The following is a 12,816-nucleotide window of genomic DNA, read 5'->3' as shown; positions in this document are numbered from 1 at the left end:
GAATTTAGCTTAAGGTTATATGCCTTCAGAACTCAGTGACTTTCTAAACTGATTTTATAATTAGGAAGATATTTTTAGCTTATTTTTCAACTGGAAGGTTTTATTATGCTCACCTTAATGCTCACAGTTGGCTAACAGTTGTGAGTATGTAAAACACAGTTTATTCTTGTATTATTATTTATTAATAATTGTACAAACAACTATAAATCTACTCTTGCCCACCCTGAATGTAATTTCACTTGAATATTTTCTGATTTAAAAAAAAATTTAATCTTTTCCCCTTGGTGCAGCAAAGTGCGAAAGTAACAGCTTCACTGAGTGCTGCACCCAGACTGAGAGGTGGTGAAACCGTGCAAAGCAGGAGGTTCTAGTGATTGCCACACATGCTCTTCCTTGGACCCTGATGAAAGATGAGTAGGATATCATAGTGCCCAGCCTGGAGGAGCCCGTGGCTTCGTGTAAGAACAGTCCTACTGGCAAAAGTGACTTACAGTGTCAGCCAATGCTGCTGGCTACACAAAGGAAAGGGCCTGGGGGAGGGGTGCCCCAGTGCGCCCACACCCCCCAGAGGAACTACTTGGCCCCAGGAGCAGAGAGCCCCGAGCCTGGAAAAGTGTGTGAAACCAAAGCCTCAGAGGAGTCAGCAAGGACAGTGGCTCTAGGAAGCTGGCAAGGAACTGAAGAGCCCATTACAGAGCCAGGAGGCTGCCCCCCGCCCCCCCCCGCCCCCCCCCCCCCCCGCAGGCGATGGTACTCCAAGGCAGGTTGTTAAGCAGGGGAGGGACCAAAGCAGCCCCATATTTTAGAAAGGGGACAGAGAGAGAATGAGCTGGGTGGGGGCAGGTCCAAGGATGGGGGTCGTGCTTTAAAGGTCTGGGGACCAAGGGGGCTCAGTGAGGCGCTGACATGTAGGTGACAGGAGGTGCAGGAGAAGTGGAGGCCGGCTCTCACCTTCTGCTGGCCTCCCGGCGGCATGGGGAGATGTGAGTGCCCTGGTGGAGTGTTTAGGGCACATCAGAAAGAGATGGTCAGAGAGCAAATAGAAATGCAGAGCTCAACAGGAGGCTGTCTGTCTGGAGACATGTGGAAAGAGTCAAGGAAGGGAGGAGCTTGGCTTGGAAAAAGAGACCAGATGGCTGTCACGAAGATATTCTGAGGCCTGAAGGGCACGAGGAGATGGGAACTGTCCATTCTGGCCCCTAGAGGGAACTAACTTTTACACAACTGCCATGTTCTAGATGGCTGGCCAAGGAACCTAGTAAAGCTAACTGAAACCCTCCCACCAGTGTCTGCATCCCCCAAACAAGGACTGTGTTCGTTTAAACACATTTAGAGCCCCCTGCGCTCTGCACGCCTCATCCCTGCCCACAGGTACCCTCTCGCACGGGCCCTGGCCCGCAGCCTCAGAAAGGACACCGGGCAGTGTGCCAATCGGATGAAATCCCTCCAGATTTCCGCGGGCCACGGGATCACGCACACTCCACTGGGCTCCGTTTTTATTTGCTTTCTGTATCCAGAAGCGGACTCAACTAGCTAACACGTAGGCGCAGATTCCAAGAGTCAGTGTGACGGAGCAGGGACGCCGGGCGGAGGTTTGGGGCACTTTGTCTCTCCCCCTCTAGCTCCACCATACCCACCCCGGGCCGCCAGGGCCTGCGGGGGGCCGCCAGACCCGCCGGAAGAAGACTCTGCGCCAGCCCCCTCTCCGTAGCCAAGGTGCCGGGGCGCCCTAAGACCCTAGTCTCGGCCTCGGACTCCCTCGGAGCGACAGAGGCAGGTTCCCGGCCGGTCCCTGCGGGGGACCGCAGAGGATGTGCGGCCTCGCCGGGCGGAAGTTCGAGGGCGCGAAGGGCAGAGGGTCACCTTGCCCGGACCTTCCAAGTTCTCCTCCCGAGCCGGTGGGGTCCGGCCAGGCGGCGAGGAGGGGGCGGTAGGCGGAGGGCGCAGTTCGCCGGCCCCCACGCATCCTGTCCTCCCCCTCACCCCCGAGCCAGGTGCCGTGGCGGCAGAAGAGCGAGGCGCGAACCCCGCGGGAGGTCCGCGTCCGCCGCCAGGGTCGCGCCCAGCCCCGCTCCCCGCTTCGCGCCGCCTGGACTCGCCCCCGCGGAGCGCGCCCCTCCCGCCTCCCCCGTTGCCGTGGCAACCCCGGGATCCTCCAGGCGCGCGTCCGCCCGCCCGCCCGCCCGCCCGCCCGCCCGCGGGAGCGCTCGGCAGCGGCGGCTGCAGCTCCGACTCGAGCAGCGCGCCGTGCGCCCCGGATCCTGAGCCCGCTCCTCGCCCCTGGCCGGGCTGCGGGCCCCAGCGCGCCCCTGGACCCGGCCCCCGCGCCGGCCGGCCGCTGGCCCCATGGAGCTGCTGGCCGCAGCTTTCAGCGCCGCCTGCGCTGTGGACCACGACAGCTCCACCTCGGAGAGCGACACGCGCGACTCGGCGGCGGGACACCTGCCCGGCAGGTGAGGACTAGCCGGCGCCCGGACCCGCGCGTCGCCCCCGCGTTCCTCTGGCCCCAGCTCGCGCCCCCCTACCACCCGTGGCCTTTGCCCCGTGGGCCCCGTCGTCCCTCACTCCACCCCGGCCCCTGTCGTGCCCGCACCCGACTGGGGTTAGTGATGAGTCCCAGCCCGGCCGCTGACGTCCCTGTCCCTGCCCCGGGCCGCCTCCCGCGCCCTCTCAGGGGCGCCCTGGGCGCGCGCGTCTTGCTCGGCATCCCCTTCTCCACGTCGAGGGACCCTGGGGCTGGAGGACCCAAGCCAGAAAGGGACTGGGGGCCGGTGACAGCGGGCGGCGCGGGGTGCGCAGCGCGGGCTGGGCTCTTGGCCGCGGGACCCGTTGGGGCGTCCGGGCGGCGCCGCCGTGGAGAGAGCTGGGAGCGCCAAGTTTCCGACGCCTGCCCGCGAGCTCCGAAAACCTGAAGGTTTTGGACTGGCTGGTGTGGGAATGAATCACTCGGTCGCGCCCTGGTGCTGTGACAAAAAGGGCCTGTGGGGCCCGCCTGGACGGTCCCGGGCGGGTCCAGCTGGCCACGGCCGCGTCTCTCGCCAGCTAGCCGAGGTGTGTCGTTGCTTAAAAATAACTGGTCCTGCCCCTGCTTCTTTCTCGCAGTGAGTCACCCTCCACCCCGGGAAATGGGGCCACGCCCGAGGAGTGCCCAGCGCTGGCCGACAGCCCCACCACACTCACGGAGGCCCTGCAGATGATCCACCCCATTCCCGCCGACTCCTGGAGGAACCTCATCGAACAAATAGGTGGGTACTCGAGCGGTGGCTGCGCTTCACGGGGCAAACGTGGGCTCCTGGTGGACTCTGAGGGTCCCCCTGCTACTGAGATACCCTTGCATTTCTGTGAGGAGGCTAGGGGACGTTTTTGTTGTTGTTTGTTTTTAATATATTTTTATTGATTTCAGAGATGAAGGGAGAGTGAGGGATCAATGATGAGAGAGAATCATTGATTGGCTGCCCCCAGCTCGCCCCACACTAGGGACCAAGCTCGCCACCCAGGCATGTGCCCTGATGGGGAATTGAACCGTGACCTCCTGGTTCTTGGGTCATGCTCAACCACTGAGCCACGCGGGCTGGGCCTAGCGAACGTTTTGACATGTTTGATTCTAACTGGTTCTAGAGGCAAAACTGCCCCATTTTAATCGTGCTGCATAATTGGGCTTTAGCAAATGCATTTCTGTCCTGCTCTCTCTGGAGAGGTCTACCTGCCCAGCCCCTTGTCACTTCTGTGGGAAAGACCAGGGGTGAGGTGCTGCTAGGCCAGGCAGGAGGGAGCCCAGGACGAGATCTGGGGAAGGAAGACCTGGAAAGAGAGAGAATCTGCAAAAAAAAAAAAGGGGGGGTGCCTCTGGGGAGAGCCAGGCTCATGGGTGCAATCCAGGAAGAGGAGGCAGTGGCAGACTTTGCACAGGGGACAGGTAAAGTAGAGAGAAAGTGGGGACCCCCCTCCAGCCCCTGGGTTAAGGAAGCCTAGTTCCACCTGCCTGTCCAGCACCGTGGCCGAGAGGTGGGGGGTGCAGCCATTTATGTCCAGCTCGGCACAGCTGCAGCTGAAGCCCTGTGAATGCAGAAAGTGGATTGAGGAGTCCCACGTACCTGAGCACTTGCACTTCAAAGTCAAAAATTGCTAATAATATCAAACTAGTTCTCATCATGTGGGTTCCCTTATTCAGAAAATGGTACCGGCTGCTTAGAAAATCTTCTGTTTTTCAGTGTTGTCAGAGCAGCAGTCTATTTGTTCAATTGAAATTCTAGGTTTGGAAAATTTGCTCCCTAGATATCATCATTGCCCTTCATCCCAAATGCTCAGACAGACAGGGGGTGTCTCGAGTGGAAGTGGAGCATCCGTGGCCCCAGAAGACCCTGCGTTTGGGAGACTTTGGGGGCGGCCCACTCTTCCCTGGCAGGGGTTTTCCAAACTGAGCCCTGAGAGGAGCTGAGCCCTTGCAAAGCTGAGGGGGTGGAGTGCACACTGCATGCTGTGAAGCTGCTGACTCCAGAAATTTTGTTTCCAGCAGGCCCCCTGAGTGTCAGGCCGGGTGGGATGGCGGCGGCTTTTCCCTTTGTTTGCAGGGGGAATGGAGAGGGGCTGATCTGAGAACAGACTCCTGAAAACGCCTTTCTCCCACCTCCCTGCCACAGTGTCCTTCCTAATGAGGAGGGCCACCTCTGCCGTGGCAAATGCTGGAAGCCTAGACTTCTACCCTCTTGAAAGGGACCCTCTTTGACTCAGATTGATGCCATGACTAGGAAGGAACTCGAGTGAGGCTGGGAGAGGCTCCTGTCTGTGCCCTGGGCATGTGGAGACTCCTCTCCTGGAGACAGCTGGACTTGTTGAGCCAATGCATAGACCTGACGCTGGGAGTCAGGGGCCCTGAGCTGTGGTGCCTGCCCATCTCTGCCCTCAGTTTCCTCGTGTGCCAAACAGTCGAGACTGACATGGTAACTATCTTTTTCTGGCTCCTGAGCTAGATCCATAGTAGGTGCTCAGCAGATGTGTTGAGTGGCAGCACAGAGCTGTTGCTGCCTTCTTCTCAGTCTCCCTTACAGATTCCTGCACCAGCCCTACCTGCTGTTAGCTCTGTGAATGAGGTGAATTCTTTGCCAGGGAGCAGGAAAGGACAACAGGTTCCTAAACACACAGTGTAACTGAGTGGGGAAGGAGGTGGAGTGACCATGTGGGCACTTGGCAGACACTGTGTTGGACTTTGCAGTGGATCCCACAGAGGCCAGAACAGAATCATGACAGGATTATGCATGATATGGTATACAACCATCATTATAGATGGTGGACCCTGCGACTCTGGGCGTGTGTGTGTGTGTGTGTGTGTGTACATGTATGTGCATGTATTACTGTTGTTTATGACACCTAATAAATGCTTGGCACATAGAAGGTGCTCAGTAAAAAAATAAGACTCTCTGTCCCTTAGAAGTTTCCACTTGAAGGATTCAAGGAACAAAGTTATTCTGTTCAGAAAGTGAGATTTTGAATGACTGAAGACTTTGAAGAAGAGCTGGGAACTTACCCTCATGTGCAGGGCAGCACAGCCAGTCAGGTATAGAACATTTTAATAAGGAGAGATGGGAACTGAGCCTTCTACTTCTGCATGGATATAATATCAGGTGCAGGGTTTCATAGGTAAAATTAATTTCCATGTAAAGTTGTGCTTGCTAAATGTACAAAATATAAAGTAGGAAAACATCATATAGTAACAGTACATTGAGCACAGAAATTTAATAACATAGTTTCTCAGGTAAAAGTACTCTCTATTGTAAATCTGAATTTTAAAGCTAAAAAAATAAACAGGATATGAAAAATGGGGACACAGTGTGTCAGATAACTCTGTGTAATCACAGTAACTCTAGGAAAATTGATTTTTAAATACGTACTTTAAATACCACAAAAAGAAATATGAACTTTTAAGAATATTCTAAAAGCATGTGTATTGGAAGTTTTTGTTTGAAAGTAACAGAATAGCCAGCAATAATAATAATAATAATAATAATAATAATAACCTTAAACAATGTAAGTATTCTGTCTCAGTGAATGAGTCCAGGGGTAGGATGTTCAGCAGTTGGTTAATTCAGCCAATTACCCAGCTCCTTTTCCTTCACCATTCTCAGCATTTAGGCTTCATGTCACAAGATAGCTGCCACAGCTCCAGACATCACATCCTCAAGCAGCCATGTATAAAAGCAAAAAAGGGCAGTCTGTCTTCAAGTGTCTGCTGGGGAGGGACATCTTTTTAAGAAGCTATCCCCCTTAGCCGCCTCAGCCAGATTGTGTCATTTGCTATGTCTAATCCCACCACTGGCACAGGGAAGGGAACTATCACAGGAAGTTTTGATCAGTCAACATTCACCCACTTCCCTGAGCACAGAATGGGTCAGCACTCAAACAAGCCCCTCCCCTGTCAGCTGGGAAGAAGGGTTGTGAGGGGTAGGGGAGAGGCAGCCAATGGTGTCTGAAACGATGTGATTTCAGGAATATTATTTTCAATCCAACTACTCACACTGCTAATATTGCTGTCTTTTTTTTAGCATATGATATTGGATATAGGTGGGGTTGTTTTTTTTTAATTGATTTCAGAGAGGAAAAGAGATGGAGATAGAAACATCAATGATGAGAGAGAATCGCTGATCTGATGCCTCCTGCACGCCCACCCCTCCAACCGGCGGGTTGAGCCCGCAACCCAGGCATGTGCCCTGACTGGGAATTGAACTGTGACCTCTTTGTTCATAGATCAACACTCAACTGCCGAGCCACGCCAGCTGGGCTGGAGATAGTTTTTAACCCATGATTTTTTACCCATTACTTTTTTTACCCATGACTGTAGCGTACATGAGATGTATTTTTGAACCTTCAAAAAGATGCCAAATTAGAAATTTTTGTGAAGCTTGGAAACTGCATTTTTAAAAGGTGTTCAATTCAACAAATAAGTATGTACCTACCATGTGGGGGAGGCACTGTGCTAAGCATCGAAAAGTGACTCCAAGTCAACTGTGGGAACCTAGTTTCTTTAAACCTCCATAAACTCAGTATCAGAATCACAGAATAATTGGTTTACTGTTGACAACAATAGAGATCTTGTGCTCATGACTGAACCAGTTTACGTGGTGACATTAAACCTCTGTCTTTATAGATCTTCAGTCCAGATTGCATTTAGTGTAGACTAGGTTTTCTTTTTCATTCCTTTGTCAGATTAACTCCATGTTGTATCCTGCTGGAATGTAACCTTGTACAATCACAGGATCTTAATTTTTTAAACAAGTTCTACACTTTCCATAAAGGCTTTATCATTTAGTGTTATGCAACATAGTAAGCCAACTAGTTTAATCCAAAGGATGGATTGAGCTCGGCTGGTGTGGCTCAGTGGTTGAATGTTGGCCTGTGATCCTGGAGGTCAGGGTTTGATTCCCAGTCAAGGCACATGCCCAGGTTGTGGGCTCAATCCCCAGTGTGAGGCATGCAGGAGGCAGCCAACCAATGAGTCTCTCTCATCAATGATGTTTCTATCTCTCCCTTCCTCTCTCAAATCAATAAAAATATTTTTTTAAGAAAAGAAGGATAATCGGCAACGTGTTGTACTGCATTATAAGAGACAGTGCTATACAAGTGGTGCATTTATCCATATCAGAACTTTCCTGGGAGAATCATCTTTTGTGAGTAGACATATCAAAGGTCTGTCCACTCTCTAGACCAGTATGTCCAGCTGCTCACTGGACCTCTCCACCTATGTGCCCCTCAGCTGCCCACGGGATCCCTCCACCATCCCCTTCCCCAATCAGATCCTCCTGTTTTCCTCATCTCCTTGAATGGGGCCAACCGACCTTGTTGCCAGTCTGAAAACCTGGACATCATTCGTGACCCAGCAGCACCAGGGCATGTCTTCCACTTTTTCACTGTGCCCTGACAGGTGCGGCTCCATCCCTCCACCCACTGCAGCTCAGGCCTGCCTCCATCATCACTCCTGCAGAACTGTCACAGCCTCTTCCCATCCGGGGCCTCCAAAAACAGACCAGAGCTGCTCGCCCGCCCGAGGATTTTTGGGGCCTCTCTCTTGCCCAGAGGATAGGCTGCCGCCTCTGTGGCATGGCAGGCAGACAAGACCCTTGGAGTCCGATGCCCCTCCTCCCAGCCCCACATGCCCGCTCCCCTCCCCACCCAGCTTCCCCTCTCCCTAGGCTGCTTCCTGCTGCTCCTGTGAGGAGACAGCCCCGCCCCTAAGCCAGGATGTCTGAAATGGGTTTTTCCCTGTGGAGGAGGTGCCACCTCTGTGCTGATTCATAGGCACCCTCAAATCTCCTTGGAGACTTAGAATACATTTACTTCAAGTACAGTTGGTCAGGGAAGTAAGTCTGAAACTGCAAAAGCAAAAAAGGAATGTTTCCCTTTTGAATCCTAAGGATGGTGCAGTGTTTTTTCCTTCAAAATGAGAATTGACAACTACTCCCAGTTCACAAATGAACATACTCGAGTTTTAATATGGAAGCATTTAAGGCCTTGAAAGCATCCTGGGGGATACTGAAGCGTAATTGGGACATTTCCATCCACTCTGCACACGTTGGTTATTAACACATCAAGTTGTGGGTTCTTGTTTGCCAAGCAGGGTTCCCAGCAGGGTTCATGTGGGGAAAGCATTTATTTGTGTGATTGGATTTTAAATCAGTTCAGGGGTTTCTTTATCCTTCTTTGAGAAAAACTTACAAGGGCTGATCCTTCCCGGGAGGGAAGGCCTGGCAGTAGTTGGCTGAGGGTCTGTCTTGGTGTATTCCTGGGGCCCTGGCCCTTATGAGAGGACAAAGCCTCGCCTTAGTGATTCAAAAAGATCTTCACCTGAAATATTTTTCTGCTCTTCATTCCAATTCTATCGATTTCAGGGCTCCTATATCAGGAATACCGAGATAAATCAACTCTCCAGGAAATTGAAACCAGGAGGCAACAGGATGCAGAAATACAAGCCGATGACCTCCGCTCCCCGTCCAGCGAGGAGACGCCTGAGGAGGAGGAAGAGGAGGAGCAGGAGGAGCTGGCAAGCCCACCTGAGAGGAGGGTTCTGCCCCAGATCTGCCTGCTCAGCAACCCGCACTCCAGGTTTAACCTCTGGCAAGACCTCCCGGAGATTCAGAGCAGCGGGGTGCTGGACATCCTCCAGCCGGAAGAGATTAAACTGCAGGAGGTGAGGGCGCCTGGGGTGGGATGCGGGGGGGACAGGGGGGTGTTTAACCAATGTGCCTTGAGGCTGCCCAGCAGGCTTATCCTGAGAAGCCTTGGCAGGGTTCATCCACCCAGAACATGCAGGAAAATTCCCTTATTTCACGGGCAACAAAAAACAGCTCGTTACCTTGCAGGATAGCTCAATCCCAACACTGAGTGTTCCCAGCATAGTGGTTTCATTACTTAGCAAGATTGCATTCTTTAAATCCGCCGTTATTGTTGGGAATTTCCTGGCACCGGTGACCACGAGTGCTCTAGGTGGTGCGGAGCAAACTGTGACTGTGAAATCACTTTGGTTGGCGCTTGGCTTCTCACTCAGGAGCCCACAACTTCATTGTGCTGTCGCTTGAACCTCGGGTGAGGGGAGGCTCTGAAAGAAAGCCACAGCCTGCCCACCCCCTCTCGAACTGGCACTTGCTTCTCTGCCCTCTCATTGGCTGGTCCAGGCAGACTGCCCATCTGTCCATCAGGCTGAGGTATCGCTGAGGTGCCTCCTGGTTTGTGGCCACCAGGCAGAAATAATCAATTACAAACGAGCAGTGACAGTAATGAGTAACTAAGAAATTTAAGTGTTCACTTTAGTTGCACAAAGATTATTTGGCATAAAGGGGGGAAATCTGTGGAATAGGGAGACTGGAGTATGGGGTATGGTCAATAGTAAGGAGAGAGACTGGGTGAGAGAAATGGTGAGTGTGCAAGTGTGTGTTCGTTGTGAAATTTAAAAAGTGGGTACAGAGGGGAAAATGAAGTGAAGAGATTGGGTTTTTCCACTGGTTCAATCCAAATCCCATCATATCTATTCTCTCTGCGTCCCTCTTGGGCCGCCCTGCCCCTCCCCACCTCCCCACCCCCACCCTCCCCTACCCCTTGCACTCACCTACTCCTTAAAGCTGCACTTGAACCTGTTTGTGTTCGTTGCTGGTTGCGGTCCTGACACCACATCTTCTGCCTTCTCTGACCCGTTGCTTACTGTTGCGCCAGATTCTGTAGACACACTTGCCCTTCTCCTTTATTTAAAAGGCGAGCTACAAGCTAGGCACACAGTTAGTGACCCGGCCTGAGAGTCTTCCTGCCCAGGGCTGCCTAACTCAGACTGGCTGCTCCACGCGTCCGCTCCCTGGGAAAGCTTGATGAAGCTGATGGATGAAGGGCCGCCCACGGTTCACCTGCATCCTGTACAGCGCAATCAGGAGGAATTGGTTCAAACTGCGACATCCCCGGGGCCGTGAGCAGCGGTTTGTAAGTGGCTGCATGGAGAGTTTCATATGCACCTTCGGATGTTCATGATGTCTCGTCATCAGAGGCCTTCCCCTGAGGCAGGGGGAGCCGGACAGAGGAGAGCCCACCAAACTTTGCCCACAGAAGCAGCCAGGTGGAAGGTGCGGGGGAGACGGAGGAACCCCTCCGTGTGACCGTCCCTCGGCCCCCGGAGACCCCAGGGCTACGTCAGCCACAGGCAGGCCACTGTCCCCGACTTCCTTGTTGAAGGAATTATACAACACGATTTTGCTTTTGGTTTCTTTCACTCCATGTTACCAACCTGGGGCCATTTTCTCCCCCTTCTAATCCTCAGAGCAAGGAAAAGAGACCGGCTGTGTGTTGGGGAGGGGAGATCATTCTTTTTTACCTTGATCATTTGAGAAATGAAGGTTTTTAATATTTTGGAAAACTTAGAGATAAATCCTAGTAGAACTTAAAATAGGATCTAAACCGCCTACCACATGCGCAAAGCTAAATGTAGAGAAAGCAGGGCCCTTGCAATGAAGGAAAGCAAACGGGAGCAGCACAAAACCGAGCAGCACAAGAGAAGGTGGCAGAGCTCATGGCGAAGGTGTGAGGGACAGCAGTGCATGTGGGCTGCCTGACTCCTCCGCTGAAGGACAGCGGCTCTCCAGTTGGTTGGAAAACTGAACCCGCTGTATCATCAGACAGCGTAGGACTCAGGGCAAGGAAAGTCACCACAAGGGGCGATGAATCCTTTTATATTGCCAAACGTATCACTTCATTTATTTTTAATTATTTAATTTAATTTTTTTGTTAATCCTCACCCAAGGACATTTTTCCATTGGTTTTTAGAGAGACTGGAAGGGGGAGGGAGAGACAAGAGAGACTTCTCCTCGGTTGTGCTTAGAATGTGCTCCCTCCTGTATTCTGCTCTGAAAAACGAAGCATCTTTTTCTCCCTTGGGGTCCTAGCCCCCGACCGACACGGTGGGTATAACACACACAGAGTTCTGAATACCTGCTCGTATAAGCGGCCTGTCCTGTGCAATTGGATCAGGGAGGACCCAGCTCAGGTTGATGTCCTGGGAACCAGCGAGGCTCTCACTTAAATTTGTGGGTTGAACGTGGCTTTCTGTTGTTGTAGCTCGGATCATAGGTTGTTTCAAGGTAGTGACCAAACAGGGAGGCAAGGGCTCGGGCTGCCCGGTATCCCTTAGGTCAGTGGTCGGCAAACTGCGGCTCACGAGCCACATGCGGCTCCTTGGCCCCTTGAGTGTGGCTCTTCCACAAAATACTGACTTCTGCGCATGGGCCACGAAGTTTCAATTGCACTGTAAGTGCGCACCCGCACGTGGTATTTTGTGGAAGAGCCGCACTCAAGGGGCCAAAGAGCCGCATGTGGCTCGCGAGCCGCAGTTTGCCGACCACTGCCTTAGGTCACATCTTTCCTGGTCCCAGTTGCCCATCGGGTTCCGTTCCAACAGGCATTCTCATTTGAGGTGCATCTTCACCCACACTGGACAGCTCGCCACGGTCCCTGAGCTTGGGGAGCTGGGTGTGCAGAGTTTGAAAAGTGAGCAGGGAATATTTTGAGTGTCTCCAAGGAAACACGGACACACATACACTCATGCGGGGCGTCCTGCCCAGCTGGCACTGTGGCAGCACAGCCCCAACATGCCCAGACTTCCAGCTTCGCCATGTTAGGAACCGGAAGGGAGGAGACCCAGTGGTGCCCTGTGCGGGTCTCCCCAGGGGAGCTAGCCAGTGAGGGTACAATTCACAGTCAGTCCCAGTGGCCTCTGACATCAGGGCTGCGTTTTCATTGTTTGTCAACTTATTTTCACAGCGTAGAACTTAAATGTATTTTTTTTTCAAAAGAAAACTATCCATTTTAGAAGGAAGTTACTGAGGGTTTTCATCAAAAAATTAAATTGTGATTGTTATTTTATTTAGCAACCCTCACTGAATCATATACTTGTCTCTTTGGGACAATTCAGCAAATTGATCCCACACTGGGAGGGAACAGGGGTGTTTGCACCTTAAGGTGGACAGTAGCCATCACCCCGAACCCCAGTGAGCTCCTGTGCTGTTTACTAGGAAGCAAGCACCTATGACTTTCCCAGGCAGAGACAATTTAACAAAGTGACAGTGTTAGCATTTATCGTTTTTAAGGTGAATCCTTTGGGTAAGTAATTTATGCACCTGATATAAAGTTCAAAAAGAGCAAACAGATTTATAGTGAAGGGGAGTCTCCCCGCCGCCCCACCCTGGTCAGGGCCTGAGCGCGTGCACACAAATGGTGAAATACTGTGTACAGTGTTCAAACTCTTTCCATATCAGCCCAAGTAGAGAACCCACTCTTTTTTCTCTCCGCTCC

The 12,816-nt window shown here is 52.4% G+C and overlaps 1 protein-coding gene across 4 annotated transcripts in view; it reads left to right on the top strand.

Moving 5' to 3' along the window:
• The window catches only part of NGEF (neuronal guanine nucleotide exchange factor), an 84,992-nt gene that overhangs the window by 53,544 nt on the left and 18,632 nt on the right, over nucleotides 1–12,816 (top strand). For 3 of the 4 annotated variants that reach the window (XM_059703564.1, XM_059703565.1, XM_059703563.1), the window contains exons 4-5: nucleotides 3,103–3,245; nucleotides 8,880–9,178. In XM_059703564.1, the coding sequence (XP_059559547.1) occupies nucleotides 3,103–3,245; nucleotides 8,880–9,178 (442 nt within the window). Of the gene's footprint in view, nucleotides 1–2,181; nucleotides 2,454–3,102; nucleotides 3,246–8,879; nucleotides 9,179–12,816 lie in introns of those variants that run through there. The other variant, XM_059703566.1, reaches the window with a different exon arrangement.

Source organism: Myotis daubentonii, chromosome 7, assembly GCF_963259705.1.
Source record: "Myotis daubentonii chromosome 7, mMyoDau2.1, whole genome shotgun sequence".
NCBI classification, from domain to species: Eukaryota; Metazoa; Chordata; class Mammalia; order Chiroptera; family Vespertilionidae; genus Myotis; species Myotis daubentonii.
The sequence above is the reverse complement of the archived record's forward strand: the minus strand, read 5'-3'. Positions and strand labels throughout refer to the sequence as shown.